This window comes from Callithrix jacchus, chromosome 4, assembly GCF_049354715.1.
Source record: "Callithrix jacchus isolate 240 chromosome 4, calJac240_pri, whole genome shotgun sequence".
NCBI lineage: Eukaryota > Metazoa > Chordata > Mammalia > Primates > Cebidae > Callithrix > Callithrix jacchus.
In genome coordinates, this window is record NC_133505.1 from 52,618,460 (window position 1) to 52,644,110 (window position 25,651).

A 25,651-nucleotide genomic window follows, 5' to 3' on the forward strand; every position below is an offset into this window, starting at 1 on the left:
AGAACCTTCAACTGTCAAGCACTGAGCTAGCCACCAGCATGCAGTCCTCCCCAGGTAGGCACTCATGGGGCCCTGCTTCTGTGCCTCCTGCAGGCTAGGGCCTCCCCCCACGGAAGGAGCTGTGTCTCCCATCAGACTGGGTACCCTTAAGGGTATAGGCAGTGACTCTTCCATCAGACTGGATGCTTCCTAAGGGCAGGACCTGGGCCTCTTCCTCAGACTGGGGAAGAATAGGCCACTGGTGGTCAGCCTGGGTGGTAGGCCAGGCAGAAATTTCCTCCTCTCCACTGACAGATGGAGTTGGGGAGAGGAAAATAGGCCAGGTGTGATGGTTCATGCCTGTAATCCCAGCACTTTGGGAGGCCAAGGCGGGCAGATCACGAGGTCAAGAGATCGAAAGCATCCTGGCCAACATAGTGAAACCCCGTCTCTACTAAAAATACAAAAATTAGCTGGGAGTGGTGGCACGTGCCTGTAGTCTCAGCTACTTGGGAGGCCGAGGCAGGAGAATTGCTTGAACCCGGGAGGTGGAGGTTGCAGTGAGCCGAGATCGTGCCACTGCACTCCAGCCTGGCGCCTGGCAACAGAGCAAGACTCTGTCTCAAAAAAAAGAAAAGAAAAAGAAAATCACTGACAGTAGATTTTAAGTGTTCTCACCACAAAAAAGTAACAAGTGTGTGAAGTAATGCAGCTATTAATTAGCTCAACTGAGCCATTCCACAGTGAATACATATTTCGAAACACCATGTCATACACAACAGATATATACATTTTTTTTCAGTAAAATAAAATAGATTTAGTTAAAATCGATCTACAGGTTCTCAGTCTGAAGGAGGAGACAGGACATGCAGCTGCAGCAGAAGGCTTCCCGTCTGGTCATGCGTTTTCATATGCAGCAGCCCTGCTTCCCACGCTTCGCCGTTTCAATTACCCACTGTCAACTGCAGTCTGAAAACATTCAGATATCTTGAGAGAGAGAGACCACATTCGCATCACTGCTATTGTTATAATTGTTCTATTTTATTACTTATTACGGTTTACCGCTTACTGTGCCTAAGTTGTAAACTAAACTTTATCATAGGTATGTACATAAAGGAAGACATAGTATTGATATATACAGGGTTTGGTACTACCTGCAGTTTCAGGTGTCCGCTGGGGGTATTGGAAATGAAGGCTCAGGGAGGTCAAACAACTAGCCCAAGCTCACCTAGGTATAAGGGGATCTACTGTGTTGCTCTGGCCATCTGTCTGTGCTTCCCACAGGCAGCCTTGGTCTATCTGTCTCAGCCTCCTGAGTAGCTAAAACTACAAGTACGTGCCACCACACTCAGCTGATTTTTGTATTTTTAGTAGAGACGGGGTTTCATCATGTTGGCCACGTTGGTCTCGAACTTCTGACCTCAGGTGATCTTCCACCTCAGCCTCCCAACTTGCTGGGTTTACAGGGGTGAGCCACCTAAGACATTTAGGCTCCCGACCCAAAGACATCATTTTCCATGACAACTGTGGTGGTGTGGACAGGTGTGTCACTCCTTCCTGCAAGTCAGACCTGAGTAATGAGCTCACACCCTGGGGGCTGGGTAAACCGGGTTTGGGTGCCAGACATTGAGAAATGGCTTGTTGGGCTGGGTGGTGACTAGGGGACAGAGGGCTCTGTGGAAATGAGACAAGGGGCGTGAGGTGGAACCTGCATTGCCTTGGTCTACCCTCTGATGTTCTTCCAGTCTTCTCAGACAACAGCATCTTCCCTGGTCCTTCTAGCCCCCTCAGTCCTCAGGGAAACCAGGGTAGAGGCTGCCTGGAGTTACTGCATGGTGGCAGGGCATGGAGTGGTTTGCCTCATCATGTGGGTGGCCTTAGATGATTCTCTCAGTCCAGGTGTATCAACCTCAGATCTCTTGACATTTTCAGCTGGAAAATTCTTTATTGTGGAGGATTTCCTCTACACTGAGGGGCACCCAGCAGCATCCCTGGCCTCTACCTACTAGATGCCAGTAGCCCCCTGAGACCTGCCCCAGTTATCACAACCAACATTGCTCCTAGACATTGCCACCTGTTCCCTGGGGGCCATAATCACCCAGGTTGAGAACCTCTGACGCAGTCTCTCTGTGGAGGCCCCTGGCTTCCACCCAGGTCAAATGGGGATAGTCACACCGATTTGCCAGCTTTGCAGACAGGGATCAGGGGATGACACAGAAGAGTTCAGCTCTCCCCTCCAGGCCTGCTCTCCACCCTACCCTCAGAAGCCCCTGGGGCTCCACTGTTTATCCCCTGATGGGGTGAGGGAGCTTCCATTACCATTTCCAAGAGAATCCCAGAGGGCTTGGGTTGGAAGAAGCAGGGTTTGAGAAAAATGGAGGGGAAAAGAGCGGGGAGAACTCCCAGATCCTGGCTCTACCCACCCTTTTCCCTGCTCCCCAGCCCTGATGCTTCCAGAACCAGGAAGTCAAAGTGCACCCCACCCTCAGGGGAATGGGACCTGCTTAGAGCAGGGAAAGGGGAATAGTCATTCTCCCACAGAATCTCCCTGATGATCCCAGCAGCCTGGTGGCCCTTCTTCCTCACACCTTCTCCTGTCTCTGTGGCCCATGGAGCTGAACCTGGGGAGGAATCACGTGGGAGGGTCCTCTCCATGCTCCATGTTGAGGGTGAATTCATCTTGATCCCTCAATGCCCAATCCAGAATAAATGCTCCATAAAACATGCCTGGTTGGGCACAGTGGCTCATGCCTGTAATCCCAGCACTTTGAGGGGCCGAGGCAGGCGGATCACGAGGTCAGGAGTTCAAGACCAGCCTGACCAATATGGTGAAATCCCGCCTCTACTAAAAATACAAAAATTAGCCGAGTGTGGTGACCTGTGCCTGTAATCCCAGCTACTCAAGAGGCCGAGACAGAAGAATTACTTGAACCCGGGAGGCTGAGGTTGCAGTGAGTTGAGATCGCGCCACTGCACTTTAGCCTGGGCGATAGAGCAAAACTCCACCTCAAAAAAACCCCAAAAAACACATGCCTAAGGCAAGCTAGGGTTTGCCCTCAGGAGCTCAAACCAGTGACAAAGGCAGAGAAATGCGCACATTGACTCCAATATGCGAGTAGTATCACTAGTATCATTAAATCCTATGATGGAGGGGCACATATGTGACATAGAGCAGGGGCCATGTGATCCTAGAAGGAGCTCAACAAACACCAGTTGACGAGCTAGGTCAGTGGGGAGAAGGTGACTAACATTTTCTGAGCACCCGCTAAACTCCTGTCCTTTTCACATACATTGCATTCTTCAATCCTGAAACACCCTTCCATGTAGAATGCAGCAGCCTCTATACATAGGTGAGGAAACCAAGGCTCAGGGAGGTCAAACAACTGGCCCAAGGTCACACAGCTAACACGCTGGCTTCAGTGCAGCCCAAGGCAATAGCTCTGCCAAAAAGGGACAAGCCACCCCCTCTCTAAACCGTTATCCATTCTCAACACCCCCTGCCAGCTGCTCCACATAGGGAAAGCGACTTCACAAAGACCATACACACGTTGCAGCGCACTGAGGGCTCATCCCTCTCCAGCACAGCTGTGGCCCCTCACCGCAGCCACCTCCCAGCAAGGCAGCGAGCGTGCCTACGTGTGAGCCCTGACACAAATGCCCACCGAGTCTGAGGAAGTTCAGTCTCTCTGTGCCTCAGATTCTCTCTCTGTAGCAGAGAAATCATAATACTAAGCTTAACCAGTGGGTTGTTGTGAGGATTCAATTAGCTATGCACATAGGGTGTTTAGAACAGTGCAGTGCATGTAGTAAGCCCTCATATGCTGCTATTATTTTTAGAAACGCCATGTAAGTGCTCACTACTCATAACTGAGGCAGGAGTCCTAATATCTTCTCATCACAAGCCACAGGCTCCATGGAGATGTGAAAGTCAGGATCCCGAGTCTCCTCAACCTTATTATCTTTTGTTTGTTTGTTTGTTTTGGAGATGGGGTCTCACTTTGTCACCCAGGCTGGAAAGCAGTGGAAGGGCTATGCCTCACTGCTGCTTCCAACTCCCAGGCTTAATCGATCCTCCCACTCAGCCTCCCGAGGAGCTGGGACCACGGGCCCATGCTACCATGCCCAACTAATTTTTTAAAAATTTTATTTTGTACACACAGGAGTCTCACCATGTTCCCCTTGCCGGTCCCGTGAAGCTGAGGAGGGAGGATCACTTGAGCTCTGGAATTTGAGGTTGTAGTGAGCCGTAATTGTGCCACTGCACTGCAGCCTGGGCAACAGAGTGAGACTATGTCTCAAAAAAGTATATAGCCAGGTGCGGTGGTTCATGCCTATAATCCCAGCACTTTGGGAGGTCAAGGCAGGAGGATCATGAGGTCAGGAGTTCAAGACCAGCCTGACCAATATAGTGAAATCCCATCTCTACTAAAAATACAAAAATTAGCTGAGTGTGGTGACTTGGGTAGATCTCCTGAGGTAGGGAGTTCTAGACCAGCCCAACCAACTTGGAGAAACCCCATCTCTACTAAAAATACAAAATAGCCAGGCATGGTGGTGCATGCCTGTAATCTCAGCTACCTGGGAGGCTAAAGCAGGCGAGTCGCTTGAACCCAGGAGGCGCAGGTTGCAGTGAGCTGAAATGTAGCCACTGTACTGTAGCCTGGGCGACAGAGTGAGACTCCGTCTCAAAAAAAAAAAAAAAAAGGGCCATTTGCAGTCTGGGAGTTGTCTGGAAGCCCTGGCCTCGGACACCAATGGTAGAAATGAGAAATTAGGGTCCTGTGAGGGGGTTCCTGTGTGAAGGACTCCATGACTGTTTTGATGTGGGATGTGGTGTGTTGGGATCTTGGAGACTGGGAGAACAAGGGGTCATTACAGGACCTGAGGAAGTCCCAAGGAGGCACTCATGTGAAACAGGAGAAGGGTTTGCTTGGGGCAGAGGCCAAAGGGAGGGGGTGTCAAGACATAGATTCAGCAGCAAATTGCCTGTGGATGCCCTTGTTGACAGAGATGCTGCTGCTTCCGCCAGCCTTTGGCTTAGGAGCAACACTTCCTCTCAGGAGGCGCAGTGTAGGGTGGAGGCTGCAAGCTTGGCTCAGGGTCAGCAGTCGAACTTCATCCCACGCCCAACCCTCACTCTGTGACCTTGGGCAAGCTGCTTAGTCTCTGGGCCCCTGCTCCATTTCCCAGTAATCAATATAGCAGGAACCACCTTGTAGGGCTGGCATGCCTGACACAGAGAAGGTGCTCGGTGCTGTCCGCTCTGCTGTTGCAATTAGTGTCCTGGTTCTGTCACTCAGGGGACATGGAATAACTGAGACCTCCTGCTCTTGCCTCTGGGGGACTCACTCTTCTGTGGGCGTAATCAGGGTCTCACCTCTAAACAACCCCTGCTGCCCTCCCTGTAGCTGCCGCCCAACCCAGTTCTTTTCCTCATTCTAAAATCTTCCTACACCCCGGCCCCAGCTGGGCTCTGTTTAACTTTAGACCACAACCTTCCTCCCCTCCTCCCACTCTCTTTCTTATTCTAGGACCGAGTCTTCCAGAGTCAGCGGAGAGCCTGGACAGATCACGGGAGGGTAACCGGGGCATGCATGTCCTACCCTGGGGCTCATGTCTGGGTAGGACTGCAGACCCCCCAGTGGCTCTGCAGCCTCCCTTTTTCTTCCTTCTCCTTCACTCTCTTCTCCTCCTCTGGGCCTGCTGGTGGGGGAAGTCAGTTGTGTTATGTGGGAGGGCGGGTGAGGCGGAGGCAACCCTCAGGAAGGGTTGTGAGCAGTTTGCAGTCCCACTGAGGGCGGAGGTATGGGCAGGGTGTCCCAAGCCACCTAGCAGGCATAGGATCCATCAGCCAGCCTGACTCGACTCTTACCCTGACAGTTGCCCAGTGCCACCTGCTCAGCCATTACCTGACCCAGCCCACCCTCAGCACCCGCTTCCGTCTGCCTTCTGCTGCTCTCTATAATCCATTATTTTCACTCTCCTTAAAAGAGCAATGTCAGGCCAGGCACAGTGGCTCAGGCCTGTAATCCAGCACTTTGGGAGACCTAGGCAGGTGGATCACCTGAGGTCTGGAGTTCGAGACCAGTCTGACCAATATGGAGAAACCCCGTCTCTACTAAAAGTATAAAATTACAGGCACATGCCTGTAATCCCAGCTACTTGGGAGGCTGAGGCAGGAGAATCACTTGAACCCAGGAGGTAGAGGTGGCGGTGAGCTGAGATCGCACCATTGCCCTCCAGCCTGGAGGACAAGAGTGAAAGAGCAGTGTCTCGGCTGTGCATGGTCATGCCTGTAATCCCAGCACTTTGGGAGGCTGTGGCGGGCAGATCACCTGAGTTCAGGAGTTCGAGACCAGCCTGATCAACATGGCAGCATCTGTTTGGATGGTCTGGAGGCCACTTTAAAAACAAACAAACAACAACAACAAAAACCCAGCTTTCTTGAGAGACAATTCAAATACCCTACAATTCACCCATTTAAAGTGAGTGAGGCCAGGACTGGAGGATTGCTTGAGCCTGGGAGTCCAAGACCAGTCTGGGCAACATAGTGAGATCCTGTCTCTAAAAAAAATTAGAAATTAAAAAATTAGACAGGCATGGTGGCACATACCTGTGATCCCAGCTGCTCAGGAGGCTGAGACGAGAAGGCCTTGAGCCTGGGAGGCCAAGGCTGCAGTGAGCCATGATCAAGCCACTGTACTCCAGCCAGGGCAACAGAGTAAGACTGTTTAAAAAAAAAAAATCCAAAGGATAATTCCAAAGTACAATTCCAGGTAGGTATGGCGGGAGTACAAGACCAGCCAACAGGACAAGACTTTGCCTCTTAAAAAAAATGGAAAAAAATTAAACGAAGTGTATAATTAAATGGATTTTAGTGTATTCACAGAGTTGTGCATCCAACACCATAACCAATTTTAGGTTGTTTTCATTACCTTCCCAACGAAACCCCATACCCTTACAGCCATCAACTTCTAATCCCCCATCTCCTTAAGCACCAGGCAATTCCTAATCTACTTTCTGTCTCTCTATATATTAGATATTTTATATAAATAGAATCAAACAATATGGAGTTCTTTGTTGGAGTGCAGTGGTGTGATCTCGGCTCACTGCAATCTCCATCTCCTGGGTTCAAGCAGTTCTCCTGCTCAACCTTCCAAGTAGCTGGGATTACAGGTGACTGCTACCACACCTAGCTAACTTTTTGTATTTTTAGTAGAGATGGGATTTCGCCATGTTGGGCAGGCTGGTCTCAAACTTCTGACCTAAGGTGATCTGCCCACCTCGGCCTCCCAAAGTGTTGGGATTACAGGCATGAGCCACCATGCTTGGCCTATTTATTTATTTATTTTAGAGACAAGGTTTTGCTCTGTCACCCAGACTGGTGACAGCAGTGGTGCTATCACGGCTCATTGCAGCCTTAAACTCCTGCAGCCTCGACCTCCAGGGCTCAGGTGATCCTCCCATCTCAGCCTCCTGAGTAGCTGGGACTACAGGCACACGCCACCATGCCCAGCTGATTTAAAATTTTTGTTTTGTAGAGATGAGATCTAACCATGTTGCCCAGGCTGGTCTCAAACTCCTGGGCTCAAGTGATCCTCCCACCTCTGCCTCCCAAAGTGCTGAGATTACAGGTGTGAACCACTGTGTCCAGCTTATTAAATTTTTTAACTGTGTTATTTGTTTTTATTCTTAAGCAGAGCCCACCTTTACTGATACGGGAATGGTGGCTCACGTAAACAACAGCCGGCTCAAGGCCAAGGGTGTCGGCCAGCACCACAATGCCCGTAACTTTGGTAACCAGAGCTTTGAGGAGCTGCGGGCAGCCTGTCTAAGAAAGGGGGAGCTGTTTGAGGACCCCTTATTCCCTGCTGAACCCAGCTCACTGGGCTTCAAGGAACTGGGTCCCAACTCCAAACATGTGCAGAACATCTGCTGGCAGCGGCCCAAGGTGAGCATTGGAAGGGAGGCATGGATCCTTGGATGGAGGGGAGCTTGTAGTGATCCCTCTATTGCTTTTATAATCTTCAACCCCCACCACCCTCTTCTGACCCTGGGACTAGGCCCCACCTTCATCAGAGCTGGGGACAGTTCTGAATATGCTTAAGTCAAACCTCCCAGGTAACCCTAAGGAAATCACCCACCAACCCCTGCTATCATGCCGAGGTGGTCCTGTACCCTCTCCCCTCCCCCCATCTGTTCCTCTGGAACTTCAAGGTGGACATCATTCCCCAGCAAAGGTGGCAGAAAGGTGGGGAGGGGTGTCCTGGGTCCCCTGAAGCCTTTATTCCTTCACTGCAGGACATTGTAAGCAACCCTGCATTCATCATGGATGGGATTTCTCCCACAGACATCTGCCAGGGGGTCCTCGGTGAGTGGGGCACGGGAAGCTGGTCTCCACTTGGAGAAGGGGGGTTTGGGGAGGGGTGCCACGGTGTCCTTTGAAGCTGGAAAACAGGGAGCCCTGAGTTTCAGACAGCCTGCTTCTGTTTCCCTGTCCCTCCCCTTCTGAGGAGATGACAGTGAGAACACCACGCATTCTCCCTGCCCCTCCTGAGTCTGGATGTTACTCCCTGCCTGCTGCCATCTGGGTCTTGGGGGCGGTTATTAGTTATCTATGGCTACATAATAAATTACCCAGGACTTAGCAACTTAAAAAAAATTTCTTTTTCTTATCTCACAGTTTCTGTGGGGCAGAAATTCAGAAGCAGAATCACTGGATGGGTCTGGTTCAGGGTTTCTCAGGAGGTGGTAGTCAACATGTCTGCAACATGTGATCATCTGGAGGCTTGCCTGGGGCTGGAGGGTCTGCCCCTAGGAGGGTGCGCTCACATGGCAGGAGCTCTCAGCTCTTTGCTGGCTGTGGGCAGGAGGTTCCAGTTCCTCGCCATATAGGCTTCTCCATAGGGCTGCTTGAGTGTCCACACAACATGGTAGCTTGCTCTTCCAAAGCGAGTTATCTAAAAGAGAGGACAAGGAGGAAGCCATAATGCCTTTTCTGACCTAGTCTCAGAAGTCACACATCATAATTTCCACCATATTCTATTTGTTAGAAGCAAGTACTGAATCTGGTCCAGACTCAAGAGGAAAGGAATTAGGCTCTATCTTTGGAAGGGAGGATGGTCGAAGAATTTGCAGAAACCACTACAGGTGTCAGAACCTGCTAAATCTGGGGTATCGAATAGGATGGCAACAGGGTCCAATCAGCCCACTCTTACACAGGCTCCCATAGAAAGCCCCAGGGTAGATCTTCCTCCCTAAGACTGGTCCTGTTCCACGGTTTCCTCCAGATCCCTCATTGCCTCTTTAGGGATAAAGCCAGGGTGGGCTTACTCTAAGACTGAATTCTGTCCCCTTGGGGCAGAAGAAGGGCAAGATGTGGGCAGAGCAGAAGCCAAGGAGACCTTAAACCCCAAGGCCGCTGCTGTGGCTGCTGTGGCTCAGTAGGCTGGAGGGACAATGGGCTGGAGGAGGAGGGAATTAGCTTCTCCCAGGCACCCTAACAGGGATGGGGATTGGAGCGTCCTTGATACTCTTCTTTCCAGGCAGCCAGGAGGCCACTAGTAATTATATAAACTTTCTGGTCCCTCAACCTCAGCCTGGCCCAGGATGCCCATCACCCTCCCCTGGGGCCAACCCAGCAAGGGCTGAGATGCCCAGGAGACAGGTGGCAATGGAGGACGGTAGCACTCGTCTCCCATAGGATTCCCTTCAGCTGAACTTCAGCCCAGGGACACTGCCCCATACCCCCATTGATGCCTAGTTCCAGGGATCCTGCTGGGGTACACATTCAGCCCTGGGTACCCAATGTAATGTGGGTGACATGAGGGAGAGATTTCTTGGGACCTTCATGGTCACACCAATGTACTCACAGGGTGCAGGAAGGTGACTGGATCTGTTGGAAGAATGTGGAGAGTATTGGCTGTCTCTCAAAGAAAGCAGGTTACTGGTCAGGTGCAGTGGTTCATATCTGTAATCCCAGCACCTTGGGAAGCCAAGGCAGGAGGATTGCTTGGGTCCAGGAGTTCAAGGTCAGGTTGGGCAGCATAGTGAGATTCCGTCTCTACTTATATGTAAAAATTCACATTAAAATAATACTAGGAAGGTCAGGCACGGTGGCTCATGCCTGTAATAGCAGCACTTTGGGAGATCGAGGAGGCAGACCACAAGGTCAGAAGTTCGAGACCAGCCTGGTCAATATAGCAAAACCCTGTCTCTACTAAAAATACAAAAATTAGCCAGGTGTAGTGACAGGCACCTGTAGTCCCAGCTGTTTGGAAGGCTGAGGCAGAAGAATCACTTGAACCCAGGAGGCAGAGGTTGCAGTGAGCCAAGATTGTGCCACTGCACTCCAGCCTGGGCAACAGAGCAAGACTGCATCTCAGAAAACAAGACAAAGCAAAACAAAACAAAAACTAGGAAAATAGGTTCATAGAGCCTGAGGCCAAAAGTACCTCTTTCTCAAACTCAAGAAAACAAAAGCACGTGGCTCTCATGTAATGGAAAAGGTACAGCCAGGCGTAGTGGCTCACGCCTGTAATCCCAACACTTTGGGAGGCTGAGGCGGGCAGATCTCTTGAGGCCAAGAGTTCAAGACCAGCCTGGCCAGCATGGTGAAACTCCATCTCTACTAAATATACAAAAATCAGCCAGGTGTGGTAGTGGGCACCTGTGGTCCTAGCTACTCAGGAGGCTGAGACAGGAGAGTCACTCAAACCTGGGAGGCTGAAGTTGCAGTGAGCTGAAATCATGCCACCACACTCCAGCCTGGGCGACACAGCAAGGCCCTGTCTCAAGAAAGCATACAGAAACTCACCTTACCAGAGTGTCTCTGCCTTCAGTTTCTCCCTGTTTCCCTTCTTCCTGAACACTCTTTAGTGGGATGGTGGAGGGAGGGTGCGTCTCTGCCACAGGGTGAGAATGGGGTACAGGGTCAAGTTTCTGCTCCCCTAGGCCTTGGATTCTGAGCCCCACACAGACATATGGGGGTGCTCAGGGGTGGCAAAGCCCTCCCTGTCTTTCCAGGGGACTGCTGGCTGCTGGCTGCCATCGGCTCCCTTACCACCTGCCCCAAACTGCTGTACCGCGTGGTGCCCCGGGGGCAGGGCTTCAAGAAAAACTATGCTGGCATATTCCGTTTTCAGGTGAAGGACAGTGTGAGAGCCAGTGTGGCTTTGTGGGACTTGTTGGGGGGCGGGGTGGGAGAATCATATATGCTTTGAGGTTTACCTTCTTTCCTTTTGGAAAATAGTATTTATTAGGGTAATAAATTTATTTGGCTAATTATCAGAGAAATATCTGCCCACCAAAGAAACCATGTAAGCTAATTTTTTAAGTCCCAAAAGAAAAGAATTGCTAGCAATTTGTGGCTCTCTTTCTCCCTTCTCCTTCTTTTCCTCTCCCTTGTGTGTGTGGGTATGTGTGACTTTGGTAGTCTTTGTCACATAATTTTTGTAATCTGCCCCTTTAACTTAGCAACATATGGACAAATTCCCCACGGGAGGTCTTGGCAGAAGCACGAGAGGAGGCGGGGAAGGGGAGTGGGGGCCGGGCTCAGGCTTTGGGTTACCTTTCTCGCACTAGTCAGTGATTCTGGAGAGTGGAGCCTCTGACACTGGCGTGTCATCAGGCCTGGCCACTAGGAGGCGCTTAATGACAGGGTTCCCACCCAAGGGGTGTGTGTTGCTACCCACAGATTTGGCAGTTTGGGCAGTGGGTGAATGTGGTGGTGGATGACCGGCTGCCCACAAAGAATGACAAGCTGGTGTTCGTGCACTCGAACGCACGCAATGAGTTCTGGAGTGCCCTGCTGGAGAAGGCGTATGCCAAGTGAGTGCTGGGAGCCGAAGAAGGGGCCTTGCCTTGCCTCTGTGGGGTCAACTGGAATCATGGGGAGTGGGGGGGGGTGGCAGGACATCCCTTCCTCCCCTCACCTCCACCCTAGAGCTCAACAGTGCCCTTTCTGTGCCCACAGGCTGAGTGGGTCCTATGAAGCGTTGTCAGGGGGCAGTATCATGGAAGGCCTTGAGGACTTCACAGGAGGTGTGGCCCAGAGCTTCCAACTCCGGAGTCCCCCTCAGAACCTGCTCAGGCTCCTTAGGAAGGCTGTGGAGCGATCCTCCCTCATGGGCTGCTGCATTGAAGTAAGCAAAGCATGATCCCACCTCAGGGCCTTTGCACCTGCTGTTGCTATCACCTAAAAGGCTCTTCCCCCCGTATCTTCGTGGCCAGCACTTCTCATTCATTTCAACTGCCCTTTCCCCAGACTAGCCTTCCCTGCCTCCCCACCTTGTTTACTTTCTACCTGGTTTTTATCTTCTCCCCAACATTTATTGTGACTTGAAATTCTCTTGTTGCTCTATGTTTTCACTCATAGCCCATCTTCTCCAGATAGTACTCACGTCCCATGAGGACAGTGACCTTAATTGTCTCATTCACTGCTGGACCCAGGAACTTAGGAAGGAGCCCAGCATGCAATAGGCACCCAACCAACATTTGTTGGAAGAAATACATGAACCCAGGGTGCTACATACAACCCTGCATTCTTGCCACTTATCCCAGAGAAATGAAGACATGTCTCCAAAAATGTTTGTACACCAATGTTTACAGCAACTTTGTTCATAATAGCCTGCAAACAGGAAACAGCCTAGATGTCCTTCAATAAGTAAATGATTCAACAAACTGTGTTGATTACACACCGTGATATACTACTGAGCAATAAAAAAGAACAAACTATTGATAATTGGAGAAACTAGGACAGATCTCAGAGGAATTATGCTGAATGAAAAAAGCCAACCCCAGCCAGGTCCAGTGGCTCATGCCTGTAATCCCAAGTCAGGAGGATTGCTCTAGCCCAGGAGTTTGAGATCAGCTTAGGCAATATGGTGAGACTTTATCTCTACAAAAAAAAAATAATAATAATTAGCTGAGAAAAAGGGAAAAAAAGACAACCCCCAAAGGAGGTTACACACTGCATGATTCCATTGAAATGACAATTTTTTTTTTGAGACAGTCTCACTCTGTCGCCCAGGCTGCAACCTCCGCTTCCCGGGTTCAAGTGATTCTCCTGCCTCAGCCTTCCGAGTAGCTGAGATTACAGGCACCCGCCACCATGCCTGGCTAATTTTTGTATTTTTAGTAGAGACAGGGTTTCACCATGTTGGCCAGGCTGGTCTCTAACTCCTGACCTCAGGTGATCCGCCTGCCTCGGCCTCCCGAAGTGCTGGGATTACAGGCATGAGCCACTGTGCCTGGCCTTGAATGACATTCTTGAAATTACAAAATAATATAAATTAAGAAGAGATGAGTGGTTTCCAGGGTTTATGGAAGGGGAGTCGTGAGAAGAGATGGGTTTGGTTATAAAAGGGTGACACAAGGGATACTTGTGGTGATGGAAATGTTCTATATCTTGACTGTGGCGGTGGTACACGAAACTACATGTAATGGAATTGCATAGAACACACAGAAGTGAGCACTAGTAAAACTGGGGAAGTCTGTATAAGGTTCACAGATTGCATCCATATCAACGTTCTGGGCAGGACACCATGGCTCATACCTGTAATCCCAGCACTTTGGGAGGCTGAATTGGGCAGATTGCTTGAGCCCAGGAGTTTCAGACAAGCCTGGGCAACATGACAAGACCCCATCTTTACTAAAAATACCAAAATTAGCAGGGCATGGTGGCGAGAGCCTGTAGTCCCAGCTACTCAGGAGGCCCAGGTGGGAAGTTCGCTTGAGCCTAGGAGGTCTAGGCTGCAGTCAACTGAGATCACAGCACTGCACTCCAGCCTGGGTGACACAGTGAGACCCTGTCTTAAAAATAATAATAAAGCTGGGTGCAGTAGCTCAGGCTTGTAATCCCAGCACTTTGGGCGGCCGAGGCAGGAGGATCACCTGAGGTCAGGAGTTTGAGATCAGCCTGGCCAACATGGTGAAACCCCATCTCTACTAAAAATACAAAAAATTAGCCAGGCATGGTGGCAGGTGCCTGTAATCCCAGCTATTTGGGAGGCTGAGGCAGGAGAATCACTTGAACCCCAGAGGCAGAGGTTGCAGTGAGCCAAGATTGTGCCACTGCACTCCAGCCTGGGCAACAAGAACGACGTTCCGTCTCAAATAATAATAATTGTAAAAATGTTCTTTTTTTGATATTTCACTGTAGTTTTGCCAGATGTTACCAACCGGGGGAAACTGAGTATGGGATACTTGGGATTTCTCTGTATTATTTCTTAATACATGTGAATCTACAGTTATTTCAAAATAATGGTAATAATTTAAAAGTTTAGTTTTGTTTTTGGACACCAAGCTAGAGATGGCAGCTGCTGCAGATGAAAGGCAGGAAAGGGCAGGCCGTGTGAGCAGACAGATGAGCTGACTAGATAGCGAACCAGTAACAACACACTAAGCTCGCATACTACCGCTTATGCATCTGACCAACTGCCCATCTAGCTAACCTGAGCCCCTCCACCGTCAACTCAGGTTTGACGGGTCCAGGTCCGCCTGCCGGACCTGTGGTGGCAGCCCCAGCAGGAACACTGGCATCTGTTTCCTTCGATTCTCGGGATTTGAAGATGGCTGGACAGTCAGCACCGAAGTTGTGGTGAAAAGCACCACCAAGCTGTCTCTAAATGAGCGCTTTGCTAATATGCTGAGGAACAAACAGCTGACGCCAGTGACTGTTCGGGCTTTCATGCAGCAACACAGCAGCTAGCCAGTGCCAGAAACAGAAGACTGGCCCAGCAGAGGGAGACTAGACCCTCTGTCTAGTCAGCATTCAAACTTAAGCAGGCCAGGCGCCGTGGATCACGTCTATAATCCCAGCACTTTGGGAGGCCACGGTGAGCAGATCACCTGAGGTCAGGAGTTCAAGACCAGCCTGACCAACATGGAGAAACCCCATCTCTACTAAAAATACAAAATTAGCCGGGCATAGTGGCACATGCCTATAAGATCCCAGCTACTCAAGAGGTTGAGGCAGGAGAATTGCTTGAACTCAGGAGGCTGAGGTTGCAGTGAGCCAAGAACGTGCCATGGCACACCAACCTGGGTGACAAAAGCGAAACTCGATCTCAAAAAAAAAAAAAGACTTAAGCAGAAGAGCTTAAAGCAGCACCTGGGTAAGAGTAACATCCAGACATGGTTAGGCACAGGGGCCCTGGCCAGGGGAGCAGAGGGAGGACGAGGCCTACCCATAATCCAGAGAAGCTTGCCCAGAGGAGGACTACGTGGGGGACAAGCCACCAGAACCCTGCTTAGGGGCGGGATGTCACTCAGAGGTCAAAAGCTGCTCCAAGGTGGATGAGCCATAGCTCCCCAAATGGGCTTAAGAAAAGGTGGTGGTCAAGGTTGTGGAGGTCCTGGGAGAGGGAGCCTAGGGTGTGGAGCTATAGGTCATGGCAGAATCGGTGGTAGAGGTCCAGGTATGATAGGTTGGGAAAGAGGGGGCTTTGGAGGCCAAGGCCAAGGCCATAGATGAGGAAGAGGTGCCCTTACTCACCCTGTATTGACCAAGGAGCAGCTGGACAACCAATTGGATGCATACGTGTTGAAAACAAAAGGACACCTGGATGCTGAGTTGGATGCCCACATGGCGCAGACAGATTCCGAAGCCAATGAGTGAAGCCTGCCCATTGCTCACCCTCCTGTGAGAGACTCTTAGTCAACACATCTGTAAATAACCTTGAGATAACAGACAAGAAGAAATCTGATTGATGCTGGATGGACCCATCATGATAGGCTGTGGACTTACTTGCCACCGGCTTGTGCATTTAGCATGTTCCTTTTCCTTTTTGATACTGTGTTGTATGAAACCCTTGTCCTTTGATTTAGTTTTAGTTTTTGGGTTTTTTTGGGGGGGGTTTCCTTCTCCTTTGCCCAGACTTCCCTTTGAACACAAATACGTTAGCCTTGTGGCTAGAACTCCGTTTTCCTACCTCTGCCTTCCCTCGCTCGTCACAGGCTCTGACATGCTAACATTTCTTTTGTTTATCTCTGTTGCTCTCACAAAAAGGTCCCAGAAAAAAAAACGGTCAGTGTTACTCCCTGATGCTTAGGTTTCTGACATAACGTTCTGTTACATCCTCTTCAGCAGCCTCTTTAAAATGTTTAGAAGGTCTGGAGCTCAAAAATGCATTCTCCCACATTGGTAATTTAGTAAACTGAGAACGTTGCATCATTATGGGGCAGCAGCAGAGGTTGACTGAAGTTGCTACCATGCACGTTGACACCACATGTGTCATAACCGGCGTGCTGGGTTGAATTGAACTTTCTACCCTTGTATAAGGTTCACAAACTTTCCTCTTGGCTTTGTATCATGTCCAGAAGGGCACTATAGGGTTGGTTTATACCTACAATATAGAGGAAGAAGCCATTTGATTTGGCAGGTGTGTGGGAAGGGAGAATGATGGCAGGTAAAGGGCTGGAAGAGGTCAGAAGATACCTGTGCCAAAATGCAGTTATCCTCATGTTTATCCCAAACCAGTCTTGGACTTTTCCACTCATGAACTTCGTTTCTCCCTTACTTGCCTTGAAAGTGTAATTAAGTTCAAGCATATTCAACTGTTCCAGTTTCGTTGGACTCTTACATTTCTTATAAATCTTATATTTAAAATCTCATATTTTTAAAAAAGTTTAGTTTTAAAAAATGAACCTAGAGAGCTCTCACCTTCCTTTGGGTGCCCCGTCCCTCTGACCAGGTCCTCCGTGCCCTCCCTCCCTCTCTGTTCTGTAGGTCACCAGCGATAGTGAACTAGAGTCCATGACCGACAAGCTGCTGGTGAGAGGGCACGCTTACTCAGTGACCGGCCTTTGGGATGTGAGTCCTGAGAACTGCGCCTACCCTGAGGGCCCTAAGAAGGAGGAGAACATCCCCCTGGCCCCATAACTCTGACCTTCAACCCCCCACCCCGACACCCAGGTCCACTACAGAGGCAAAATGGAAACACTGATTCGGGTCCGGAATCCCTGGGGCCGGATAGAGTGGAATGGAGCTTGGAGTGACAAGTAGGTGCCCCCAACCCAGGTGAGGAGTGGTCGGAAGATGCAGCAGGCAGTGCCAGGTGGACCCACTGGTGTCCCATTGGGAGGACAACCTGTGTCCCAGGGCAAAGCCCCTCCCTCTAGATTCTCCATCTAGCTCCGCAACCCAGGGGGCAGACATTCAGGGAAGAGGGTGCCTTGGAGAGGAAGGAGGTGCCACGTGGCCTCTTCCCCTCTCCTTTCACCACCATCTCTGCTCCAGTGCCAAAGAGTGGGAAGATGTGGCACCAGACATCAAGACGCAGCTGCTGCGTAGGATGGAGGACGGGGAGTTCTGGTCAGTGTGGCTTGGGGTGGGCTTTCTACCACCGCCCCAGGCCCTGGTCCTTCATCTCCCTGTTCCACTCCTCTCTGTCCCTTGGATGGGGAGGCTCCCGGTGGGAGGTGGGGACGGTTCAGGGAGAGGGACCTGAGAATGCAAGTGTGCTTTTGATGGGCTCCACCCCAACCCCACCGCAGGATGCCCTACCAAGATTTCCTGAATAACTTCACACTCCTGGAGATCTGCAACCTCACGCCTGATGCACTCTCTGGGGACAACAAGAGCTACTGGCACACAACCTTCTATGAGGGCAGCTGGCGCAGGGGCAGCACCGCAGGGGGTTGCAGGAACCACCCCAGTGGGTGCCAGGGTTCAGGGGGAGGGGCATGTGCAGGGAGTGAAGGATGGGCCACCGCTCACCGTGAAACCAGACCTGGGGCATAAGTAACCCAAGTCAGGTCCATGGTCAGATTTCACAGCCCCTGTGGAGGGGACAGATCCTATGTGGCTGGAGAAGCTCGGTCCACGCTGGGAAGGGCGTGGCCAAGGAAAGCCCCCATATAACCATGCTGACCTGCTTCTGCCACAGACACATTCTGGACCAACCCCCAGTTTAAGATTTCTCTCCCTGAGGGGGACGACCCAGAAGATGACGCAGACGATGACGCAGTGGTCTGCACCTGCCTGGTGGCCCTGATGCAGAAGAACTGGCGGCATGCCCGGTGGCAGGGACTCCAGCTGCAGACTATAGGATTTGTCCTCTACTCGGTGGGTGCCTGGTTGGTCCCTGCGGGCCACTCACACTCCCTCATCTGGCCTCACTCCTTTTTTTTTTTTTGAGACAGAGTCTCGCTCTATTGCCCAAGCTGGAGTGTGGTGGCACAATCCCCATTCACTGCAACCTCCGCCTCCCCAGTTCAATCGATTCTTGTGCCTCAGCTTTTTCAGTAGCTGGGGGCGCACACGGCCATGCCCTGCTAATTTTTTAATTTTTAGTAGAGACGGGATTTCACCATGTTGTCTAGGCTGGTCTCGAACTCATGACTTCAGGTAATCTGCCTGTCTCCGCCTCCCAAAGTGCTGTCATTACAGGCATGAGCCACCACATCTGGTCTCCTGGCCTCACTCCTTTCTCCCCAAGGCCACTTCCTGCCTGGGAGAGGGACAGGCTCCAACAGGCTTCACAGCCCTGATTTTTTTTTTTTTTTAAGACAGGGTCTCACTCTGTTGCCCAGGTTGGAGTGCAGTGGTGCGATCACAGCTCACTGCAGCCCTGATCTCCCAGGCTCAAGCAATCCTCTCACCTCAGCTTCCCGAGTAGCTAGGATTACAGGCAATTGCCCTGCTAGTTTTTTTTTTTTTTTAGTAGAGACAGGGTCTCACTGTGTTGCCCAGACTGATCCCTGACTCTTGAATGGTGCTTTGTGCTTTTCAAGGCAGAGCCGGCAGTTTTCTCTTCACAGGTTTTATCTTTTGTGCCAGGCATCGTTCCAAAGGCCTTAGGAATACTAACTGCTAACGCCATTAAGGAAGCGGAAAGAGCCTACGTACCAGAGACGTGAAGTCACTTGCCCAAGCTCACACATCCAAGGGTCAAGGCTAAGCCTGTGTCCTGATTCCCAGCACTCTGAGAGTTCTCCACACTCCCGCCCCCACAATCATCCATCCCCCTTGCCTGCCCCACCAGCAGCACTCACTCCAGGAGCCAAGAGAAAGCCCTGATAAACATTTCCCAAGCAAACCATGCTTTGCAAAATTCTCCAAATGGCCAGTTGTTCACTCACTTGCATTCCCTTATATAAACAAGAATGTATGGAGCATCTGCTGTATGCCAGACCCGTGTCCAGTCTCCAGAAGTTCAATAGTGAGCAAAACAGACACAACCCTTGCCCTTCTCCTGGGGCCATTAGTCCACCAGGCTAATAGACTGGTGCCTCCGGATAATATTTTTGCTGGGGAGGTGGCTCTTGCCTGTTATCTCAGCTCTTTTGGGAGGTTGAGGTGGGAGGATCACTTGGAGGATGCACAAGGAATTTAACACCAGCCTGGGCAACACAGCAAAACACTGTCTCAACAACAACAAAAAAGTTAGCTGGGCATAGTGGCACACACCTGTGGTCCCAGCTACTCAGAACGCTGAGGTGAGAGGATCACTTGAGCCCAGGAAGTTGAAGCTGCAGTAAGCCATGATCGCACCACTGTACTTCAACCTGGACACAGAGTGAGACCCTGTCCAAAAAAAAAAAAAAAAAAAAGGTTAAATAAGTTCAGGAAAGGCTTGAATCCACCTGAGCTCTCCAGTGCACACAGCACATGGAAGGTGCTGATAAGCTACCTCTGCAATAGGTAAAACCTGTTTAACTTGGTTTAACTCGCATTTTTACAAACCTACTAGTCCTCGATCCTCAATTTTAGTCACCTTCTATTCACTTCTTGCAGGATATGATTGTTCCATGGAAAAGCAAAACATTCTCCTAGATTTTTAGCCCAGTTCTTTCGCTTTTCGGCCTTCTGAGGTTGGATAAATCACCTCACATCTTTGGGATTCTGTTTCCATTGCTTAACCTAGAATGCTAAAAATCTACCTTGTATAAACTGTACTTTGCTATCCAAAGCTGAGGGCTTTTAATTTTTTAATTTCTTTTTTTGAGATGGAGTCTTGCTCTGTCGCCCAGGCTGGAGTGCAGTGATTCAATTCTGGTTCACTGCAACCTTCGCCCCCTGGGTTCAAGCAATTCTCTGCCTCAGCCTCCTGAGTAGCTGGGATTATAGGCACCCACCACCAGGCCTGGCTAATTTTGGGGTTTTGTTTTGTTTTGAGACAGAGTTTCACTCTTGTTGCCCAGGCTGAAGTACAATGGCACCATCTTGGTTCACCGCAACCTCTGCCTCCTGGGTTCAAGCAATTCTCCTGCCTCAGCCTCCCGAGTAGCTGGGATTACAGGCATGTACCACCACGCCCCGCTAATTTTGTATTTTTAGTAGAGATGGGGTTTCTCCATGTTGGTCAGGTTGGTCTTGAACTCCTGACCTCAGGTAATCCACCTGTCTTGGCCTCCCAAAGTGCTGGGATTACAGGCATGAGCCACTGCACCCAGTAATTTTTGTGTTTTTTAGCAGAGATGGGGTTTCACCATCTTGGCCAGGCTGCTCTTGAACTCCTGACCTCATGATCCACCTGACTCGGCCTCCAAAAGTGCTGGGATTACAAGTGAGCCACCACTCCTGGCCTTTTTTTTTTTTTTTTTTTTCTTTTTTCGAGACAGGGTTTCACTCTGTTGCACAGGCTGGAGGGCAGTGACATGATCACAAATCACTGCAGCCTTGACCTCCAGCTCAAGCAATCCTCCCACCTCCACGGCAGAGGGATTGTTAATGCCAGGACTTTTGAACTGTCAGGGCCCATGCCCCACCCCACCACCAGTGTCCTAGTGCTCTTAATACCCCTCCAGCAACACACACACACAGACACACGCTATACACATCCCACTTGGCTTCCAAAGGTCTGAGCCCCTACACCACTCTAGAGAACTGACTCTCCTCTTCCCTTCCCTTCCCAGGTCCCGAAGGAGGTACAGAAGATAAAGACATGGGGCTTGTTCCTGGACACCCCCCCACCCCCTGGCTGCAAATGGACTGGCAAGGGGTGGAATTTGGGGAAAGGCTTTGGGGGTCACTGGGTTAGGATTCCAGCCCCCTTGGGGCCTGTTAGGGCTGGGGAAAGGAATTACCCTGTTGGAGTTACAGGCCACTTGGGTGGTGCCCAGGCTAGGTCAGTTGGTGGTAGCACCTGCCCCCAACCCTGCCTGGCCAGGCTGTTCACCTTGGGGGACCCTCCCTCCCTAACCTCCCATGCCAGTCCTGTGCCTACCTCCAGGATATGTATAGTTTCAGAACATCCAGGATGTCCCCTTGAAGAATGATTTCTTCACCAAGTATCAGGACCATGGCTTCTCAGAGATCTTTGCCAACTCACGGGAGGTGAGCAGCCAACTCCGGCTGCCTCCGGGGGAATATCTCATTATTCCCTCCACCTTCGAGCCACACAAAGATGCCGACTTCCTGCTTCGGGTCTTCACCGAGAAGCACAGCGAGTCTTGGTGAGGGGCTGCAGCTCACTGCTCCAAGGCCTGCCACTCAAGAGCTACAGGATTTCAAGCTCAGGGAGCTGCTGTCATGCTGTCAGGCCCTCTCTCACTTTGTCCCTATTTTTTTTTTTTTGAGACAGAGTCTTACTCCGTTACCAGGCACCAGGCTGGAGTGCAGTGGTGCAACCTCGGCTCACCACAACCTCCGCCTCCCCAGTTCTAGGGATTCTCCTGCCTCAGCCTCCTGAGTAGCTGGGATTACAGGCGCGCAGCACCACACCCAGCTAATCTTTGTATTTTTAGTAGAGATGGGGTTTCACCATGTTGGTCAGGCTGGTCTCAAACTCCTGACCTCATGATCCGCCCATTTCAGCCTCCCAAGGTGCTGGGATTACAGGTGTGAGCCTCCGCCCAGCCACTTTCTCCCTATTTTACAGTCAGGGAAACTGAGGCATGAGAAGGTGAAGCCCCAATCAGTGGCAGAATCAGAACTAGAGCTAGAACCCAGATTCCTTGGAGCTGTCCTATATTGTTTCAAAGACATGACACGACCCCCAGAGCACCCTGCTGAAATTCCCATCTCCCTGCCCCTGGGTAACTCCTGAGCTTTAAATCACTTTTGCCCAGGGAACTGGATGAAGTCAACTATGCTGAGCAACTTCAAGAGGTGAGGTGGGGCTGTAGGGCTGGGGAATGGAAGGAAGCTCCTGGGGCTGTGAAGGAAGTTTTCTGACCAGGTTCCTCTCCTGCTCCCTTGCCCCTAGGAAAAGGTCTCTGAGGATGAGCTGGACCAGGACTTCCTACATTTGTTTAAAATAGTGGCAGGAGAAGTGAGCAGGCCAAGGGCGGAGGGCTGATGGGAGGGGGATGGGGGGGCGGCCCGAGTGGGGTTCACAGTCCCCGTTCCTAGGGCAAGGAGATAGGCGTGTATGAGCTACAGAGGCTGCTCAACAGGATGGCCCTCAAATGTGAGTCTTCCACCCCACCACACACAACCCCTTCCCCATATTTTGTGCCTGTCTTGATCACTCCGGGTGCCCCCCATGATACCAAATTCACCCTGCCTCTCCTTTCTACACCTTCCCTTCCTCACAGTCAAAAGCTTCAAGACCAAGGGCTTTGGCCTGGACACTTGCCGCTGCATGATCAACCTCATAGATGTATCCTCCTGTCCAGGGCTCTCTTGCCCCTGTCCCCTGCCCCCAAGCCTGGTCCAGAGATGGCCACCCTGGCTCTGGGATTAGGCTCTGGGGTAGCAGAAGATGCCAGTTCTTCTGGCTGCTTCAGTAGCAGGACTCCAGGGCTTGTGTGCCCCCTCGGGAAGCCCCGCTGCTTCCCTGTCCCCTGGGAGGCCCTCTTCACTCCCTTCTCTGCTGTCCTTGACCACCTTCCAGAAAGATGGCTCTGGCAAGCTGGGGCTTCTAGAGTTCCAGATCCTGTGGAAAAAACTCAAGAAATGGATGGTAAAGGGCACGAAAGGGGCAGCCTCAGGGATGAGGAAAAGGGTCTCAGGAGAGATGGAAATAGTGAGGGGAAGCTAGAACCAGAGCCCTAACTACCCCCCCACATACACACACACAACCACACCACACACACATGCTTACACACGTACAACCACACCATACACATATACACATGCTCATACACACACACAACCACACACCACACACACGCTCACACATACACAACCACATCACACACATATGCTTACACACGTACAACCACACCACACACATATACACATGCTCATACATACAACCACACCACATCCAATGCTCACACTCACGCATAATCACATCACACACATATATACACGGTCACACACACAATCACACCACACATTCACATGCTCACACACAACCACACCACACACACATGCTTACACACACACAACCACACCACATACACACATGCTTACACACATACAACCACACCACACACATATACACATGCTCAACACACACAACTGCACCACACACACATGCTTACACACACACACAACCACACCACACACACATGCTCACACACACATGCAACCACACCACACACATGCTCACACACACAACCGCACCACACACACACATGCTCACACATACACTACCACACCACACAGGCATATGCTCACACACAACCACACCACACATACACCTGTTCACACACACACCTGTTCACACACACACCTGTTCACACACACACAAACCACACCACACACAAACATGAAAAGAGTCTGTTGGAGTCTGGCATATTACCCAGTCAAAATATTTCATAACAAGTGTAGCTCAGGTATCAACTAGTCATGAAGGATGCATGCAGAGAGCGCTGGGTAGGGTACCAGTGTTCCCCCCAACCCATGCTTAGAATTAACCCTTAGGTCACAAGATGATAGGAATATCAAGAGTGGGCCAGGGTTGGAGGGGAGTATGGGGTCTTAGGCCAATACTGTGAGCCAATGAGCCAACTGTACTAAAGTATTTCTTTTTCTTTTCTTTTGTTTTTTGAGACGGAGCCTCACTCTGTTGCCCAGACTGGAGTGCAGTGGCGTAATCTCTGCTCACTGTAACCTCCGCCTACTGGGTTCAAGCCATCCTCCTGCCTCAGCCTTCGTGTGCCTGTAGCTGGGATTACAGGCATGCACCACGATGCTCGGCTAATTTTGTATTTTTAGTAGAGATGGGGTTTCACCATGTTGGCCAGGCTGGTCTCGACTCCTGACCTCAGGTGATCCGCCCACCTCAGCCTCTCAAAGTGCTGGGATTACAGGTGTGAGCCACCGCGCCCGGCCTAAGTATTTTATTATGTCAACCACCATGCCATACACATGGCCCTACCACATCTATCTATTCAGGACATCTTCAGAGACTGTGACCAGGACCATTCAGGCACCTTGAACTCCTATGAGATGCGCTTGGCTATTGAGAAAGCAGGTGGCCAGGGGTCGGAGCGGGCCTTGGGGCAGGGAACAGGATGGCAGTGTCCAGAGGCCTGGACTTTCCCCTCCCCACTTCTCTCTCTCTCAGGCATCAAGGTGAACAACAAGGTAATGCAAGTTCTGGTGGCCAGGTACGCAAATGATGATCTGATCATAGACTTTGACAACTTCATCAGCTGTTTCCTGAGGCTGAAGGCCATGTTCAGTGAGTTAGGCATCTACCCACTCCCTAGGCTAGACCAGGGGCCACAGGCCCTCTCCCAAACACATGCTGCTCCAGAGCCCCTCCCCCTTACAGGGCATACATGAAAGGGGTTCAAAGCCCAGCTCCACCCCTTGCTGGCAGCTGTGACTTGAGCAAGTCACTTAATCTTTCTATGCCTCCATTCCCTTCTCTTTATAGTATGGATAATAATAGTATTGCCCTCATAGGACTGAGGTGCAAGTTAAACCAGTCAGTCTATGGAAGGCACTCAGAACTGGGCCTGGCTCCTGGTGAGGCTATGTGAGTGGCTAGCAAATCCCCACTGGGCTAGGGGATTTACGTGGGGAACAGCCAGGAACAGCTGGTGTTGCCCCTTCTAACATCCCACCTAGCTGGGAATGGTTCTTTCAAAACACTGACAGCACTCAGCCCCTCTCCTCCGCTTCCTCTGTAACACAGCATTCTTTCTAACCATGGACCCCCAGAACACTGGCCATATTTGCCTGAACCTCGAACAGGTACTTGGAGAGGGTTGGGAAGTGATCTGCAGGATTGTGCCTGCTTCCCCCTCAACCCAGCCCTGCCTAGCTCTGCTGTCCCCCAGGCCAGCATCCTGCCTCCACCTCTTCCCACCCTGGAATCTGCTTCCTCTCTCCACAGTGGCTGCAGACCACTATGTGGGGATAGAGGCGCTGCGGGAGCCTGGCCATCTCTACCAGCAGCAGCGAGGTTCTAGCCCAGGAGGGTGGGGTGCTTCTTGTAGCCCTCAGCTCTCCGGTCTCTGCTGATGAAATGGTCTCCGAGTGGCAGCGCCCAGGTCCCAGGTGCCATATTTACTGCAGTGAGACCTCCGTGTTCATTCCCCCAGCTCAGAGCCTTTCTCTTTTTTCCCCAATTGGGCTTCTGGTGGCTCACTTTCCCCGACCATCTCTCTCTCTCTCAGTATATTTTACCAAAGATTAGCTGATGCTTCCCAAGGGTCCCCTTGGCTGGGGAGGTCAAGAATAGGGAAGGAGCTTGTAGCCCACTTCCTACCCTCCATGCTTGCTGTCCTACTCACACCTACCCACTGGCCATTCATCCCAGCATAGCCCCTCTCTTTTCCTCCCCGCCTGTGGAGACTATTCTAATAAACATCACATGCCATTGGC

At 51.0% G+C, this 25,651-nt stretch overlaps 1 protein-coding gene and 1 pseudogene across 7 annotated transcripts; both read left to right on the forward strand.

Moving 5' to 3' along the window:
- On the forward strand, positions 1 to 25,651 carry CAPN11 (calpain 11). 7 transcript variants are annotated; one of them, XM_078369266.1, is made up of 24 exons: positions 1 to 54; positions 5,511 to 5,600; positions 7,680 to 7,930; positions 8,281 to 8,350; positions 11,005 to 11,123; positions 11,675 to 11,808; positions 11,954 to 12,122; positions 16,709 to 16,792; positions 16,895 to 16,980; positions 17,219 to 17,293; positions 17,476 to 17,636; positions 17,868 to 18,046; positions 20,839 to 20,850; positions 21,167 to 21,378; positions 21,994 to 22,033; positions 22,131 to 22,196; positions 22,277 to 22,334; positions 22,462 to 22,526; positions 22,761 to 22,829; positions 24,212 to 24,290; positions 24,384 to 24,500; positions 24,728 to 24,800; positions 24,960 to 25,018; positions 25,161 to 25,651. In XM_078369266.1, the coding sequence occupies exons 1-24, from the start codon at positions 39 to 41 to the stop codon at positions 25,286 to 25,288; spliced, it is 2,412 nt and encodes an 803-aa protein (XP_078225392.1). In that variant the 5' UTR covers positions 1 to 38; the 3' UTR covers positions 25,289 to 25,651. The 7 variants fall into 7 exon arrangements, with proteins under 7 accessions (XP_078225392.1, XP_035151648.1, XP_035151649.1 ...); XM_035295757.3 differs by having other exon boundaries at positions 5,511 to 5,558; positions 7,677 to 7,930; XM_035295758.3 differs by having other exon boundaries at positions 5,511 to 5,558.
- Positions 14,444 to 15,739, forward strand: LOC100896244 (chromatin target of PRMT1 protein-like; annotated as a pseudogene).

What these genes read in the sequence shown, in the direction of transcription:
- CAPN11 (XM_078369266.1), top strand. An exon ending in GCATGATCAACCTCATAGAT is followed by an intron (nt 22,527 to 22,760) that starts GTATCCTCCTGT and finishes ACCACCTTCCAG; the next exon opens with AAAGATGGCTCTGGCAAGCT. An exon ending in CTTGGCTATTGAGAAAGCAG is followed by an intron (nt 24,291 to 24,383) that starts GTGGCCAGGGGT and finishes TCTCTCTCTCAG; the next exon opens with GCATCAAGGTGAACAACAAG.